A 15,764-nucleotide genomic window follows, 5' to 3' on the forward strand; every position below is an offset into this window, starting at 1 on the left:
CTACCATGTAACACCCAGGTAGCAGTTCTCTAATTCAACTATTCAATTTTGATTTTTGGTGTAAAGTGATTGAATAGAAGGTTACATGTTCAAATCATGAAAGTATTTTAAGATGGACTATTTATAACACATCTTTTAGGGTGCGATCTTTTTCAAATCTTTATCATAAAATATATTTTATACATCGAACTGTTCTTTTATAGATTGATTACCAACGTGTATAGAATTTCTATCAGTCCTCCCTTAGCAGCCACAAGGTAAAAAAATAAATAACAAAACTAGTCAAAAATTTACACATGCTACCTGACAATTGATTAAATTTTTGTTGCATTCATTTGTATTCTTGCTGAAATATATATATAGCTCAAATTTCTCAACTGCAGCACACCACAATTAAATGTGCAAAAGCCTGCCATATTCTTAATTACAAATTAAAATAAAGTTTCCACTTAATTAATTAATTAATTCTAAAATTCCATATCAATTGACAAATACTAATCAACAAGTCCTCTTTAACCCATGCCCCTTTTATGCACTTAAAAAAAGGTCTTTGTTCTTTGTTTTATTTATGTTAATCAGAAAAAATTAAACACAAGCAAAATCTACGTAACATTTCGAGTGAATGTTACTAATGGAACATGTAGTAAACTAGTAATACCTATTCTTTTTTTGTTGATTGTTATTTCAAATGATTGGATGTTTGAGCATTCAAAAAAAATCATGAGTTCTTCGTATATAATAAAATGTCTTCAGTCTCCTTTCATAACTATTTAGATTTCCCATCGAACTCTCCAATCTAGCTAATTCAAGTTCTAATTGTTATATTAGTATCTAAATATCGTAGGTTGTTCAAATTGTGAGTATATAAACGACTTGTATATCGGTTGATAATCCATATCAGAAGATATTCTATGTAGAGCATAAATATATTATATATGTATTAAATTGCAACAAATAATACATATGAAGTCATAATTCCAAAAATACAATCGATTAAGTACTAAGAACCTTAAAAATTGAATTCATAGAACTTAAATCCTGATCTCGATATAATTAGACTCCATTATTAATGGAAACAAGATCTAGTTTCACACATCTAATATTTTTGAGATCCACATAGTAATTTCTTTTAATATCTTGTTTTCGGAATTTCGTTTTTAAAATAACTTAAATTCATTGAATATATACTGTCAGAGACTAAACAATCTATCATTCAGGTATTTAAGTTCAAATCTAATAGAAATCATAATGGAATTAATTATAAATAGTTTAACATTCATATAAACTGATCAACAAGAATATAACTCTTCAAACTCTCAAAGGTGGCCATACTGATTGATGGTCTTGATGCAAATACTAGTTTTTTTCAATTTTCCATATCCGTTTTGAAACATTAACTAATTTCGATACCTCTAACTCAGTACAATTTTTACGATTTCACCTAGTGTAAAGCCCATTCAAAAGAAAAAAATATTACCGGATACTAGGATCTTATCATTCCCAGAGCTCGAATATGTAAAATCATATACATCTCATCATCACCTACGATGAAATTGCAATGTTTGTGGTTTAAATATGTATGTACTATAGGTTTATGCATTGATATTATATATGTATAGACATTTATTATACTTTCATAATAAACTTGATAAATAAACTGAAAAATAGAGTAACAACGTGTTATATTATAAGTTATACAGGTGATATAAGAATTCAATTTTTATTGAGATCCCACAAACCAAAACAGAACTATTAAACTTGTGACGATAATGCAAAATTAAATAAAATGATTTTATATTATTTCTTGGCCCATGCTTACCTGTTGTTTCTGATAAGTCAACCATTTAGCTACTGAACTCTTTTCTCTGTTTGTCTATAGTTTTGTTTGTTAAGAGAGAGCGTTAAAATCCTTATTTAGGGCCGTATCGAAATGTGAGATGGAATCCTGATTTAAAATTATATTGATTTAGAGTTAACGTTCAGTTTGGACATACAATTTAGATCTTTAAATTGTATTTTCTCTCATAGACCTGAAAATCTCACACAAGTTGTGAAAACTATCAAAGTTTCTTCGGTTCTTATATAATCTTACCAAATAGGCAAATCACAGTTCATAAACAAAATATTGAATATCCTAAGGCGCCACAATAATACATAGTTGTAATGACCCCGAAGATCATCTTTGGAAATTTTCGTAAAAATTACCGTTTTACTCCTCCTTACATTTGCCCCGAGTCAATTCAAATCAGTTTGTGAAGTTGGTTTCGAACTTTGAGTAAAAGGTTGAGATTTTTTGGAAGTTTTAGTTCTGAAAGGCATAAGTTGGTTAAAAAAGGTTTTTGGTTTTAGTCAAAGTTTCGAACCTCAGAATGAAATTTCATCAATTTCGAAATGTGGGATTTGGTCTAGGAGAGTTGTCGGTTTCGGATTTGGAGTTGTTTGCGGATTTGAGGTCTTAAGTTTCTAGTTTATGGAATTTTAGCCTTTGAGTAGACTTTGATCAATATTTGAAGTTCGGACGCTCGGATCGGATTTCAAAAGGTTCCATTGGATTCGGAAGATGACTTTAGGTTCACAAGAGGTCTTGGTTGAATTTTCAGAAGTTCCGAGCTTGGTTTGGTCTTTTTAGGCGTTATGTTAGTCTTTTTCAAGTTTCACAAGTGGTCAAAAAGACCTCAAATTTGTGTTTAGATGGTTTCATTGAGTTCGAAACATCAAATTTAGTTGGATAGCATATCTGGTTTGTGTATTCGGACTTCCGGAAGAATTTTGAGGGTCCATTCGATGAATTTTAAGTCTTGGGAGAATTGCTGGTTTTCTATTTCTGGTAAAATGATATTTTTTCATCGCAATCACATGGATTTGCCCGCGATCACGAGGTTGTGTGTTGTTGTGCATTGTGATGTGTGGATGACCATCACGATCGTGAAGCACTATTTTGCTGATAATCGTGATCGTGTGGTTGGTTATCGCGATCACGATAGTCAAATTAAATGAGTGGACCAGTTTTAACTCAACGCGATCGTGAGATCCTGTCATTGCGATCGCGAAGAGCAATTTTTAAATGAACAAAAACTTTCCTCAAAATCGGGATTTCTTCCTATTCTCCCCATTGTTCAACCCGAGCAACTCATTGTAGGAGATTTCAAAAGGAATTTTTTATTTTCTTTGATTAGATAACTTCTTTTAACCATAAATCCTCATTTTTCGGTCATTATTCAAGTCTTTAAATCTTGTTTTTGAGTTATAAATTGCAATTTTTTAAAAGAACTCAATCCTTTATGAAAAATGATGATTTAAGGCTTGTTTGAACTTCATTTTTTAAATAATTATTAAATGTTTTGGATAATATATTTATGTAATAATTTCTAGATTTACCCTTCATTTTAGGAATCAGATTTTTTGGGTCGATTTGACTCTGTTCAGAAAAAATATTGATATGGTTGTTGATAACCAAATTCTTATTGTGATTTTGTATTTGAATAGCTTGTGTTAATTTGGAGACTCAAAAAAGAGGGAAAGCTCAAGTTTTGGAGTGATTGATTGATTAAATTAAGGCAAGTAGACTTCTAAACCTTTGTTAAGCTTGTAGAATCTTGTAATTTGTCGTTGTATGTGTTGGGGAGTAATCAGAATTGGTGAAGAGATTTACATAAGAATTATGTATGGTAAATTGAGATGTGAACTTGCTAAATAACTTGGGTTAAAATGAGAATCTTGTTGATTTGTATGACTTGACTATGTTGAAAGCAATTGACCGAATGAGATAAATCACTTGATGTTATGATTTGATTGACTGTTGTTAGATATTGGTGTTGAGTTATCATCCTCATATTTTTCATTGCACTATTATGTTTGCATTGATGATGTAATACTATTATGATGATATTGGTGAGGATGAGAGGAAATAGGGATCGTGCCACACGTCGTGGCGGAAACATTGAGAGGAAATAGGGATCAGACCAAACGTCTGTAGTGGAAACATTGACATGGAATTGGGATACGGCCACACGCCCGTAGCAAATGCATGGACTAGAATGTCCTCCATGGATTCTGGACTGAAATTCAGTAGATGTGTATCGTAGGACAGACATGCAACACTTAACTTGACATTGCATTGCATTATACCTCATTTATCATTTGTGAACTTGTGGATACTTCTTTGGTGACCTTATGATTGATGGACTTGGTGTTGATGTTGATAATTGTATTGTTTAAGGGATATTATTGAACTATGTGCTACTTGAATTGTGAATTGTTAGGTTGGACTGATTTATGTGCGGGTTGTAGTTTGTGGTGGTTGGGTGTGAAATGAGTACTTGTATTCTATTTTTGTAACGACATGTTCCTGTCGCTATAGAAAAGCCAACAGGGGGAAATTTGGGGCCAGAAAACTTTTTCATAGTATTTGGATTTTCCCAACCTTGTCCAGATTTGGACGAAATTGGAGTCCTTGAGGTGTAGGGAAATCTAATAACAATCGGGTGAAGTAATTATGATTTTGATTAGATGAGTAGTTAGATAACTCGTTAAGGAATCCGTACGACTTTACGGAATTGAATTCGGGCGAGTAGAACTCCTGAAATCGATCTTAGCGTAAAGGGTATTTACTGAACATCGTGGGATAGAGGTGTGTTGTGAAATGGGAATGTTGAAATTCTTTAAATAGCTCACTGGCTCGAGAATGTCGCCTTGGCCCCGCTTTTTGCCTCTTTGGCGAGACCGTTATGGTCGGTTAGTGGTCGTTGTGGCGGGCCCGACGCGACTTAAAGTCATTAATAAATCCCTAAAAGACTTTATTTGGAAATTTTCAATTTTTAGAGCTAAGGAACGAACCCCAGGCGACTTCTACTCGTTTTTCACCATTCTTGAGGCTAAAGGTAAGCTTTTCACTCCCCGAATCCATTTTTTTATCCGTAGAATGTAATAGAATGGGTGAATGTTGATGGGGGAGGGTTTTGTTATAGATTCTAAGGTGGAAACAACCCTAATTTGGATAATTGGGATCATGGATTTTTGATCTAGGGTTCATTGAATTGTTAGTAATTCAGGTAATTAATGATTATTTATTGATTTTCGTATTATATTGATTGTTTGTAGACCAAGAACAAACGGAACGAATCCGGCCGGAAAGGGAAGAATCAAGTTTCTTAGGGTTTCAAGCTTGTTTCGAGGTAGGTGATGATTGTGATTCTATGATTGTGTGATGTATGTTTGTTCTTGCTTCATTATGATACTTGTATATGTATGAATGTTGCAATGTTGATCACACTTGTTGTAAATTAGATAGATGAATGATGATTGCCATGAAACCATGACTTAAATGTATGATCTTGATGATATACTTGTGATTGTGATTGTGGTGTGTTGAATGGATCGGTTGCCACGTTCCGACATAACTAACTTGAATCGGTTGCCACGTTCCGGCATAACTAACTTGGATCGGTTGCCAGGTTCCGATATAAAAATGGGATCGGTTGCCACGTTCCGACATAATTATGGGATTGATTGCCATGTTCCGACATGCTAACTGTTTGGGTTTGGGTTCCATGAGAGGACCAATGATTTGACATAAAATGTGAAGTTGTTTGTTGTTCGTAAATATTGATAATATTGTATATGTTGATATATATGCATGTGATTATAATGTTGTTTGACTTGTTTATGTTTCACTAGTAGGATAGCCGCGTGATCCTACCAGTACACTATGGTTGTGTACTGATTCTGAATTTGCTCTTATTTTTGTTGAGTACATGGCATCTTCAAGCGGCTATTGACAGACCTCGCTTAGAAGATCAGTGATATTCGTTTCAAATTCAAGGGTGAGCCAATTCTTCCGGGCTACCATGGAATTTTCTTTCGTCTATGTCCACCATTTCCGGACTTAGACATTTGTTTTAGCTAGTTGATTAGTTCATTAGTTAGGGTTGCATCCCTTCTTGTTTAGACTTGGTTCATTGTTAGATGTTTTGGTACATTGACTTTCAGGTTCTAGGTTATTCTTCCACATTGTTAGTTATTATTGTTAGACTTTTGTTAGAGTTTATGGGAACTCTATTTTTATTTTTCCTTAGTGTTTGACTTAAATGTCTTAGTTATTGATTTAGTTGCTTGGTTTGGGTTGTAGTAGTGGTTCCCCCACCGGAGAGTTAGTATAGGTGTCAATCACGACGGTCTGGGTCATGACAATTTTGCTTTACTCTGTGTTATTAGTTTGCTTGTTGAGTATCGTGTTGTTTGGTACTCACCCTTGCTTGTACACTTGTGTAGGTTTCAAATTTGGATCCGCATGATTATTTTCTTCTCTACTTCGTCTAAGGCTTTATTTGGAGACTAGATAGGTAGTTGTTTGTCTCTTCGGCAGACCCTCTTGTTCCTTATTATGTTCTTGTTCTACTTTAGAAACAAAGAAATTTGAGACTTGCATTTCATTTCAATTCAGTTGTAATACATTAGTGGCTTGTGCCTGTGACAAACAAATTTTGGGTATTATAAGAATTGGCAAAGTTATCCACATTTATGTTTATCGATAGTTTAGTTTCTGCATTTCTATCGTTATATTCGGATTTTAGGTTGACTTGTCTTGGTAGGATGATACGAGTGTCATCACACCTATTTTTAGGTCGTGACAATAACATATCTTATTGTCTTTTATAAATAAATATTTGTGATTACGAAATTCAATACACATAATTTTATAAAGATTCACTAGTCAATAATATATAGTAGTAACTAGTTATTCTTTAATATACATTTCTTATTTCATATCTTTTAAAAATCCCTTAACTAATGAGAAAGTTAAATAATTTTTTTAAATCTTATTTTATCAATTAAAATAGAATAACCTCATACTTAATTGATAATATATATCATATATATGGATCTGGCTCTCCTTCATTACCATTTCCCTCCATTTCGTCAAGTGCTCTAGATTAGAGATATGTGTCATATTTAAAATTTAAAGGTCAAGATTATATCATATGAATAAATATCATAACCATAGTTAAGTCAACTAATTTTAGAAAACTATTCTCCAAATTTGGTAAAAATTACAATATATTCCATACAAAATTTGATATTTATTGGAGTAATATCTTTAATTTCATCTTATATTTTTAATTTACAATTTAATATTTAAATACAAAAATATAATATGAAATTAATAATTATAGCTCAAAAGTCACTCAACTATTGATATTTTACTTAGAAAGTCACTCAACTATTGATATTTCACTTAAAAAGTCACCCAATCAATTTAAATGTTTTTTTTGTTCTAATTTTATATTAAACTATTTTATTATAAGAAATAAGAAGATATGATCTATTTTATTTATCTTACTAATCCACTCCAATTATTTAATTTATTTATTTTTTGAAAAATGTACTGTAGCAATAGACAAAAAAAATCATTTTCCGGTCTAGCAATTGTTTAGTAGAATTAAATAAGCTGAAAATGATCCCAAAAAAAAAGGAGAACATTGGAATTGATCAGAAGTAATCAGAAGAACGCACAATAACAATCTCTTATGATTTTTAAAAATAATTGGTTTAAAACTAGAAATTTACAATTTAATATTTAACTACAAAAATATAATATGAAATTAATGATATTAATAAATATCAAATTTTGTATAAAATATATTGTAATCCTTACCAAATTTGGAGAGTAGTTTTCTAGAATTAGTTGACTTAACTATGGTTATGATATTTGTTATTATAATACAATCTTGACTTTTAAACTTTAAATATGACACATGTCTCTAATCTAGACGTGCACTTGACGAAATGGAGGGGTGCCAAATCCCATATATATAAGATTGTAGTAGCCCCTTCATTAATTTACATTTAGATGCGATGAAATTCTTTTTTCTAATAAAATAGTAAAAAAATTATTCTTAACCTTTTCCAAATTGAATTAGGATAAACATTAACTAATATATTCCTTGATTTAAAAATTTAAATATAAAGGGTCAATTGTATTTTTATTAAAGATATTTTGTATTTTAAAGCAATGTTATGATTTTTTGTGTTTCATTACATTATAATTGTTGTATGTTAGGTGTGAAATCAAGGATTATATAAGCAAAGGTTTATTCTTAATCAATTTCAAAAAAGATTAAGAATAAAAAATATTTTCTATTTTGTTTGAAAATACTTTTAGTCGTTATCGAAATGAAGATTAATGATGGTTACTATAATCTTGTATATATGACACATATTATCAATTAAGAAAATATATGAGAAACATTCTATTTGAATCGATAAATTGAGATTAAGAAAAAACATACTTCAACTTATTATTAGTTAAATAGATTTTATAAGAAAATCGTTCTTTAAAAAATAATATTTTTAGTAGAAAAAAATATGTTTAAGAAGAAAAATAATAATACGTTTATTAGGAAAATGGCATTGTTCACCCAATTAATTAAATTTAGGGGCATTTTGAACCAAATTTCTATTGGATGACATTTATGTTCAATTTCAATTATTTTAAAGACATTTTAAATCCTTTTTCAATAAATAAAAGTATTAGTTTCTTACATATTCAAAATTTTAGATGTTGTCGTTCACGTCATATGTGCAATTACAATACTACTTATCAGACTCGAGCTTTAATTAATTTCATAATTTATGAAGACAATTTTTTATCGTTGTTTCGAAACTCTGCTTTGTAAATATTAGTAAAATATTAACAATGAGCACCACGTGTGATAAGTCAATATGAGAAATCATTCACATAAGCAAACAATGAAAAACATATAATACCACACTGACAGTTGCCCATGACACCTATTTTTATTGCATTATATTCCCAAGGTTTCTTTTTATGCTTCAAAAATGCCTTGTTTTATGTCAGAGTGTCAATGAGCAATTCCAAGATTTTGACCAGTCACACTTACACTCACACTATTACATTTCCTGTTTTCCACAATATATATTTAATTTATTTTGATAATGTGTCATTGTGTCAAAAATTTATTAAAAATAATATTTCTATCCAACTATAATAAAGATAAAATATGTGTACATTCTAGTTTTTCAGATTCTATATATAAAATTATATTTGGTGCATTGTTATACTCTATAATAATGACTATTTTCTAAAGTTAGGATCGAAAAGTAATTAGAAGTATTATTTTTATAAAAAAAATTATGCTGCTCAAATCATTCCGACTATCTAATATAATATCCTTATTTTATTGGAGAATTGGAGTCTACGTCAATTAAAATGATAAAAAAAAGATGGATTAAATTTTTTAAATGAATGATATTTGTCATGGTCTAACCCACTAGGTCGTGCGGACACCTACTCTAACACTTAGATAGGAGAACTCTCAACACCCAAAACGATCCTAACATGCAAAATATAAATTTAAAACATAATCTAATACCCTAAGTAGATAGAAAAATACAATAAATTGATATACAAAAACCCTCAAGTTATTTAGAAAAGAGATCACTACTACTTCCCAAGGAACTAGTCTAAGCAAATACAAGGACGACTAAGAAGATATAATGACCGAAAGGAAACACGACACGCCTCCCACCATAAGGAAAGGAGAGTAGAAGTTGTTGGAGATCATCACCATCTTCACATGTGGAACATCGTTGAATCCTGCAATCGAACTATGCCAACTAGCATAGCAAGAATAGTATCAGTACAAACAACGCATATTGATAGGCATCATCGACCTATCTGAACCTACCACATAGTATAATACAAATAATCAGGAAACATGAAACTTAATTACAAATTAAGACCCCGAAACACCCTTTTTGCATGCTTAATATAGACTACTTCGTGAAACTTATACATTTTCTCTTAAGTCACCCCGCCTTCTTTCGCTGCCAACTACATCATTTTGGTTTTCGTAAGGCTTCTCAAACCTACCCTTTACACCACCTGATATCATATCATAACCTAACCCCTTTGTTACATAGAGACTTTATGGATACACGACCACCACCCACTCTATTAACCAACCTACTAATCTTCCACAAATTCTCATGCCAACTCCTGGCCCTTGACCTATTCTAATAAACCACATACAAGACTAAATTGTCTTGCCTCAAATCCCTTTTACCAGATACGCTCTAAACACCGAATCACCGTATCCAGTCCTAACATTTAAATTGTGCACCAGACTTTAGTCATCAAGCTGATCTAGTAATCACAACTTAGTAAAACAGATAACTTGCAATTAAAATCACAATCATAACACAACTTAGACTCTCAGTCCTCACCCAGAATTAACGTTCACATGAAACATGTCCCACATGATCATACATAAATTCATACATGAGTCCAACTCATTTTTCAAGTAAATTAGACCACTCAAGGATCCAACATCCATACATCACATTATACAAAGGTAAATTTCATTCACCCATGAAATTCACACATAAACTGTTAGTCTATCCGTGCAGTACCCGAGTCAATCAATCTTAGTATTCATATCAGGCGTAGTATCCAAGTCAACTGGTAATACTTTTGTACCGGGTGTGGTATCTGAATCAACAACCAATCACAAATAACATACATAATCATTGCGTGAGATTATCAACATGATGATATTTCATATTCTTCCTTATGTTTTTTCAACATGCATCACATTAGTGATACTATAAAGCAGTAGACATGCATACACACATAATTTAGAAAACATACACCCATAACCTACTGAAAAATAATCTCTAGACTATAACCTGATCATTAAACTAGCCACAATTCTCCTAGGCAACACCCAATCATACTATGGAGCAATCACCATTAGCTAACAGCCACAACCTAACCACCTTAGCCACAAGCTTAACTGTTTAGACTCCTCTTCCAAAGGCCTATTCATGCAATCTTTGAGAATCCGCAAGATATCATGTAGTAAAAACAGGTCTAACTATCCACTTCAAGAAAATCTAGCCTACATGGTCGCTTAGCATCATCTAATGAACCTTGCCTATGAGTTTTCGATTTTGTGAGAGAAAACCGTGATAAACGAGGATAGGAATTCTTTGAATTTTTGCCTTCTTTGTGTTGTAATCTCCCCCCCCCTCCCCCCGCGCACTTCATTACTCCCTTTCCGCGGGTGCCTTTGGAGGATTTTTGAAGCAGCCTTCGTCTATTTTTTTCCTTCAAAAGTGCGAGGAACAATAAAAGAAGTCGTATAATTAGGCTCTAGTTTCCCCTCAGCGTGCTAGAGCGGGTTGACGTGAGCCTAGCTCATTCAAGTAAATTAATTTCATTTTGTGCTCAATTTTTCAAATTTGGCATTGTATTTTTAGAATTTTAGAATTCTGCACGAGATGCCCTTAAGTAACGACGGATCGAATTATTACAATATTACTATTTATACATATACACAAGTCATGTAATTTCTATAATAATGTTTAAGAAAAACTTTTAAACACAACATAAATGTTCAACATTTCAAAATACAATGAAAATTTGTGACCTTGCACATGTCATGTCATTTTTAAGTGTGCAGCAATAATTTTAGAATCAAAGAATTTGCAAAACATAGAAAAATGTGAATGTTTTTTGAATAAAGGAAATTATATATTTATGTTTAGACAAGACTTTTGGTTTGAACAAGACATTGATACCATTATAAGCATAGAAACAATTCAAGTTTAAAATGCCTTCTTGAATTAGTATTAGGATTTATCTTTTCCTTAACACCTATTTTACTTAATTCCAAGAAAAAATGGATATATGGAGCACCATGTAAATGCATTTCATCTCCACTATAAATAGAACTAATTATTACTATAATCCACTTAGCCTCCAACTACCTTTTATTCCTTACTTTTTTTTCCCATTGTATATGTCTTTATTTGAAATTACAATAGTAACCCAAAAAAGGCATAAGAGCAAAAAGTATATAATAGATAGCCCTTCTCAAAATTCCATCTTTACCCCTCCACAACCTCCTATTACTACTACTACTATTGTTGTTTGACATTTCAAAATTGTTATTAACATCTTGTGACAATCCTTCCTTGTCTTTTGTCTTCAAAGGACTTATTTTTTTGCATAACCACACAAATTCTCCCATTTAGCCAAAATTGTTTGGAGGGGGGGGGGGGGGGGTAAGGGGGTGGGCGTGGGGATGGAATTTCAAGATTCATAACTTTTGTCAAGTCCCCTCCTCTAAAGATGTGTCAAGTTTCCTCCTTTTATTTTCTGGACTTGTTTGTGATCCAACTATGCTCTCATCACTTTTGTAGCTCAAACATGCAGCTTCTAACACTCCATTGGGACTTTTAGGTACTGAGGCAGTAGTAGTAATAGTTGTAGCAGTGGTCATAGTCCCACTAACCAATGTCAAATCTTGAATCAGTTCAAGACACTTCATCACTCTGCCCTGCAAAATCCAAGAAATTTTATTTTTTTTAACAAAAGAGAACCCCACATAAACCAAGTTGTTATAAGTTATTGCCTGAAGAATCTAATCATCCTTTATAACAACATTTTAGTATAATGAAAGACTTTTTCATGTTATGTTATACTAATAAGAACAAGTGACAGTTGTTATAGAGAGGTTTGACGGTATTTAAGTGGGCCGCCCCCACAAATTTTACCTTTTGTACATGTATGAAACAAGGCATTGCCTTGCCAATGTCATTAGCTTGCATTTCCTTTGAAACATATATTGCCACTGCTGCTGCAATTTCAGAAGACCTGAATTCCAAGAAATCAATGCCTGCATTCAAAGCACCAGTCAAAAAACTAGTAGACTTAGGACCATTTAGTACAATAGAAATCAATTCATCATATCCAAAGGATTCATTAAGAGTGAGGTGAGAAGACCTCTTATGGAGCTTAACATCAATTGCATTGCTTTAGAAATCAAACGCTCCGATGGGATTTGATCGCCATTCATCTTTCTTACAAAATAATCAATGAATGTGCAAGGTGTATAAGCTAGCATTCTCCACTTCAATGTGGTTAGTACCAAAAGTTCCATTCTTTGTATAGTTTTGCCTTCAAATACAAACTTAGGATTTCCAACCTGTTCCATAAACTCTAGATTATACTACACAATCTAGTTCAAGAATATATATAAATTGTTAACATGACAAACGTGTAAAGAACTTTATGTTGCTCAGACTCTCCAAATATGTTGCCACACCCGTGTTGGATCCTCAAACAATGTACTACTTTTGGAGGATCCAACACGCACCTGATGGCATTTTTTGAAGGGTCCGAGCAACATAGGTAAGGAACAAACGAAACTATTTGTCACCTGCAAATCAACAATCAAAGGAACATGAATCTCTTCCATTTTGGCTGCAATTGATAGGCAGGCCACAGCTAACAATTGAACTGCCCAAGTTTTACCTCTCTATACATATCCAAGAAATGCAAATCAGCAGAATGCAGACAATCAGTTAGCATTCAAACTCAAACACTCTGAAACAAAATGCTATAGTGAACTAAGTTGTTCGGACCCCTTAAAAATACTGCAGGCAGCACTAGTATCGAATCCTCTTAAACAGATAGCTTTTGGAGGATCCAACACACACCGGGCAGTATTCTAAGTCCGAACAACATAGATCATGAACTTACAGGCAATTCATATAGAGACAGAAACCGATCCAAGTAATTAATCGACAAACAAAAATTCAGCTTCCCATATCCAAAGTGCATACAAGCCTGCAAGGCAAAAACACACGAAACTCAAATCAGAAAATCACTATAGCAGAATTCTTCCTATTTAAAACAGATTAAGACATCATATAAATAGTGAACATACAGAAAGAAATCACATTTCAATCAATCAATCAATTGATCGCCACTGATGTTATCCAAACTACTAACACCAAGAAAGTTACACCAAACAGAAATCTCCATTTCAAGAATTGGTTTTAGAATTCAATGAAAATTCCAGCATTTGCCAAACTAGCATAAGAATAAGAATGAAAACAAATTAATGCAAACAGGAGTTGTTAAATTGAGGTGGGGTTTAACCAAGATTCTTCTTACAACCTTAACAATCAATCATCATCATAAATAAATACAAGCAATAAATCAATGTCAAAACCACAAATAGATGATTAATAGTATTGAATTGATTAAAAGAGTTAATTAAAACCAATAAAAAAAACACCTTCCAAATCCAATCAATTGCCTCTCTTCTCACACTCAAATCCAAGTCCCCACTCCTCAATCTCTTCAAATAATCATCTTTAGGCAAAAAATCAATTTCCCTTTTCACCATAAAGCTAAAGCTTTCTTCACTTATCTTTGGCAAATCAATCAAAACCTCTGATCTACTACCATTTTTGCCAAAGATCAAATCTTTATTATTAATTTCATTCTTCTTTTGACCTATAGTCAAAGAATCAAGATCATCAAAATCAAAACTTTCTGTTTCTGTACATAAAAGGTCTCTATTCTCATCCATTAAACCAAAACCAAAAAACCCCTCAATGTATCTTTTCAAGAACAACAAAAAGGGAGAAAAGTGATGTGGGGGCTGGAGACTACTCAAAGAAGAGGAGGTTTATGTAGAGAAATGAAATGAAGATTTGTGTTTAGGGTAAAGGAGAGATTTTGGGGTGAGAAAGACAGTGGATTCTAAGTGGAATCCTAACTACACAAGGAGGAAAAAAGGAGAGCCAAAAAAGCCCAAAAAAACACACACGCACACATGGTGTGGATGACGTGTATAAGGGTAGAAGGTTAGTCGGTAATTAAAAGAATTGAAATTTATTGAAAATCAATGTTTGGCGGTGAAATTTTTTTGAAATTTAAAAAATATCCGAACTATGTTTTCATCGAAACGCCTTCAGAAATATCTCTTACTTGTTTTACATGTCACGTGTTTCTCCTCGTTCTACCGCGTGCATAAGCTATTCTTTTACCCAATACGACAATTTTTACAAAAGTATTTAGTCCGTTTCATTTTATTTGACTCTATTATATTGTTCATTCGTAAGTCGTATTTATGTTACTATAGATTATAATTGTTAAAGATAAATCAGAGTCCTTTAATATTAAACAATTTTTAGTTATTAAAGCATAAATGTATAGGGACGAGTGTTGGCTAGTCAAGAACTTTCATGTTTAGAGCATGTCGCGAAAATGAGGATATTAAGGTGGATGGGTGGGCATACAAGGAACGATAAGATTAGATATGAGGATATCATAAAGAATGTGGGAGTGGCCACCGTGGTTGACAAGATAAAGGAAGCGAGAATGAAATGATTTAGACATGTGAATAGGAGATGCCCAAATGTCATAGATGAGGATGTGTGGGAGGTGGTTATAGTAGGTACGAGCAGAGGTAGAGGTAGGCTGAAAAAATATTGGAGAAAAGTGATTAGATAGACATGGCGCAACTTTATATTTTCGAGGACATGACCTTAGATAAAAGGGTATGGATGACGCGTATTAGGGTAGAAGGTTAATAGGTAGTGAAGCTCTGTTGCTTTCAAGGATTTAGGCATGTTGGTGTTTGTCTTTGTACTAGTTGTATTATTGTAGTTCTTGTTTTTATATCTTTTATCGTTTGTTGTTTATTGTGTTCCAATTATTGCACTATTTTGTTATTTTGTTCTTTTCTTGTAGGTTTTCCACTATTTTTCTTGTTAGTTGTTATGTTTTCTGCATTGTTTTCTTCTTCTTTGTACTTGGATTTATTCCGATGGTCTTTAAAAACAATCTCAATATGCATACATTTTACTATCTCCAAACTTCACTTGAGGAAATTAATTGAATATGTTAATGCTGTTGAAAAAAACATATTATCTATCTTTTAACA

At 32.4% G+C, this 15,764-nt stretch overlaps 2 protein-coding genes across 2 annotated transcripts in view; one reads left to right on the forward strand and one right to left on the reverse strand.

Moving 5' to 3' along the window:
• The window catches only part of LOC125831060 (HMG-Y-related protein B-like), a 195,305-nt gene that overhangs the window by 57,851 nt on the left and 121,690 nt on the right, over positions 1-15,764 (forward strand). The window lies entirely within an intron of this gene.
• Positions 12,020-14,451, reverse strand: LOC125831043 (cyclin-D4-1-like). Its single transcript, XM_049510234.1, has 6 exons — positions 14,109-14,451; positions 13,568-13,654; positions 13,245-13,343; positions 12,809-13,010; positions 12,580-12,701; positions 12,020-12,362 (listed from the first exon to the last, which is right to left on the reverse strand). The coding sequence occupies exons 1-6, from the start codon at positions 14,403-14,405 to the stop codon at positions 12,135-12,137; spliced, it is 1,035 nt and encodes a 344-aa protein (XP_049366191.1). The 5' UTR covers positions 14,406-14,451; the 3' UTR covers positions 12,020-12,134.

Source organism: Solanum verrucosum, unplaced genomic scaffold (assembly GCF_900185275.1).
Source record: "Solanum verrucosum unplaced genomic scaffold, falcon-dt-bn FXZP01000049.1, whole genome shotgun sequence".
NCBI classification, from domain to species: Eukaryota; Viridiplantae; Streptophyta; class Magnoliopsida; order Solanales; family Solanaceae; genus Solanum; species Solanum verrucosum.

Coding starts and splice junctions, on each gene's coding strand:
- LOC125831043 (XM_049510234.1), bottom strand. CDS start 14,405: ATGGATGAGAATAGAGACCTTTTATGTACAGAAACAGAAAGTTTTGAT. Junction 13,344..13,567: donor TGTCTCTATATGAATTGCCT/GTAAGTTCATGA, acceptor GGATATGTATAG/AGAGGTAAAACTTGGGCAGT. Junction 12,363..12,579: donor GTTTCATACATGTACAAAAG/GTAAAATTTGTG, acceptor TGGATTTTGCAG/GGCAGAGTGATGAAGTGTCT.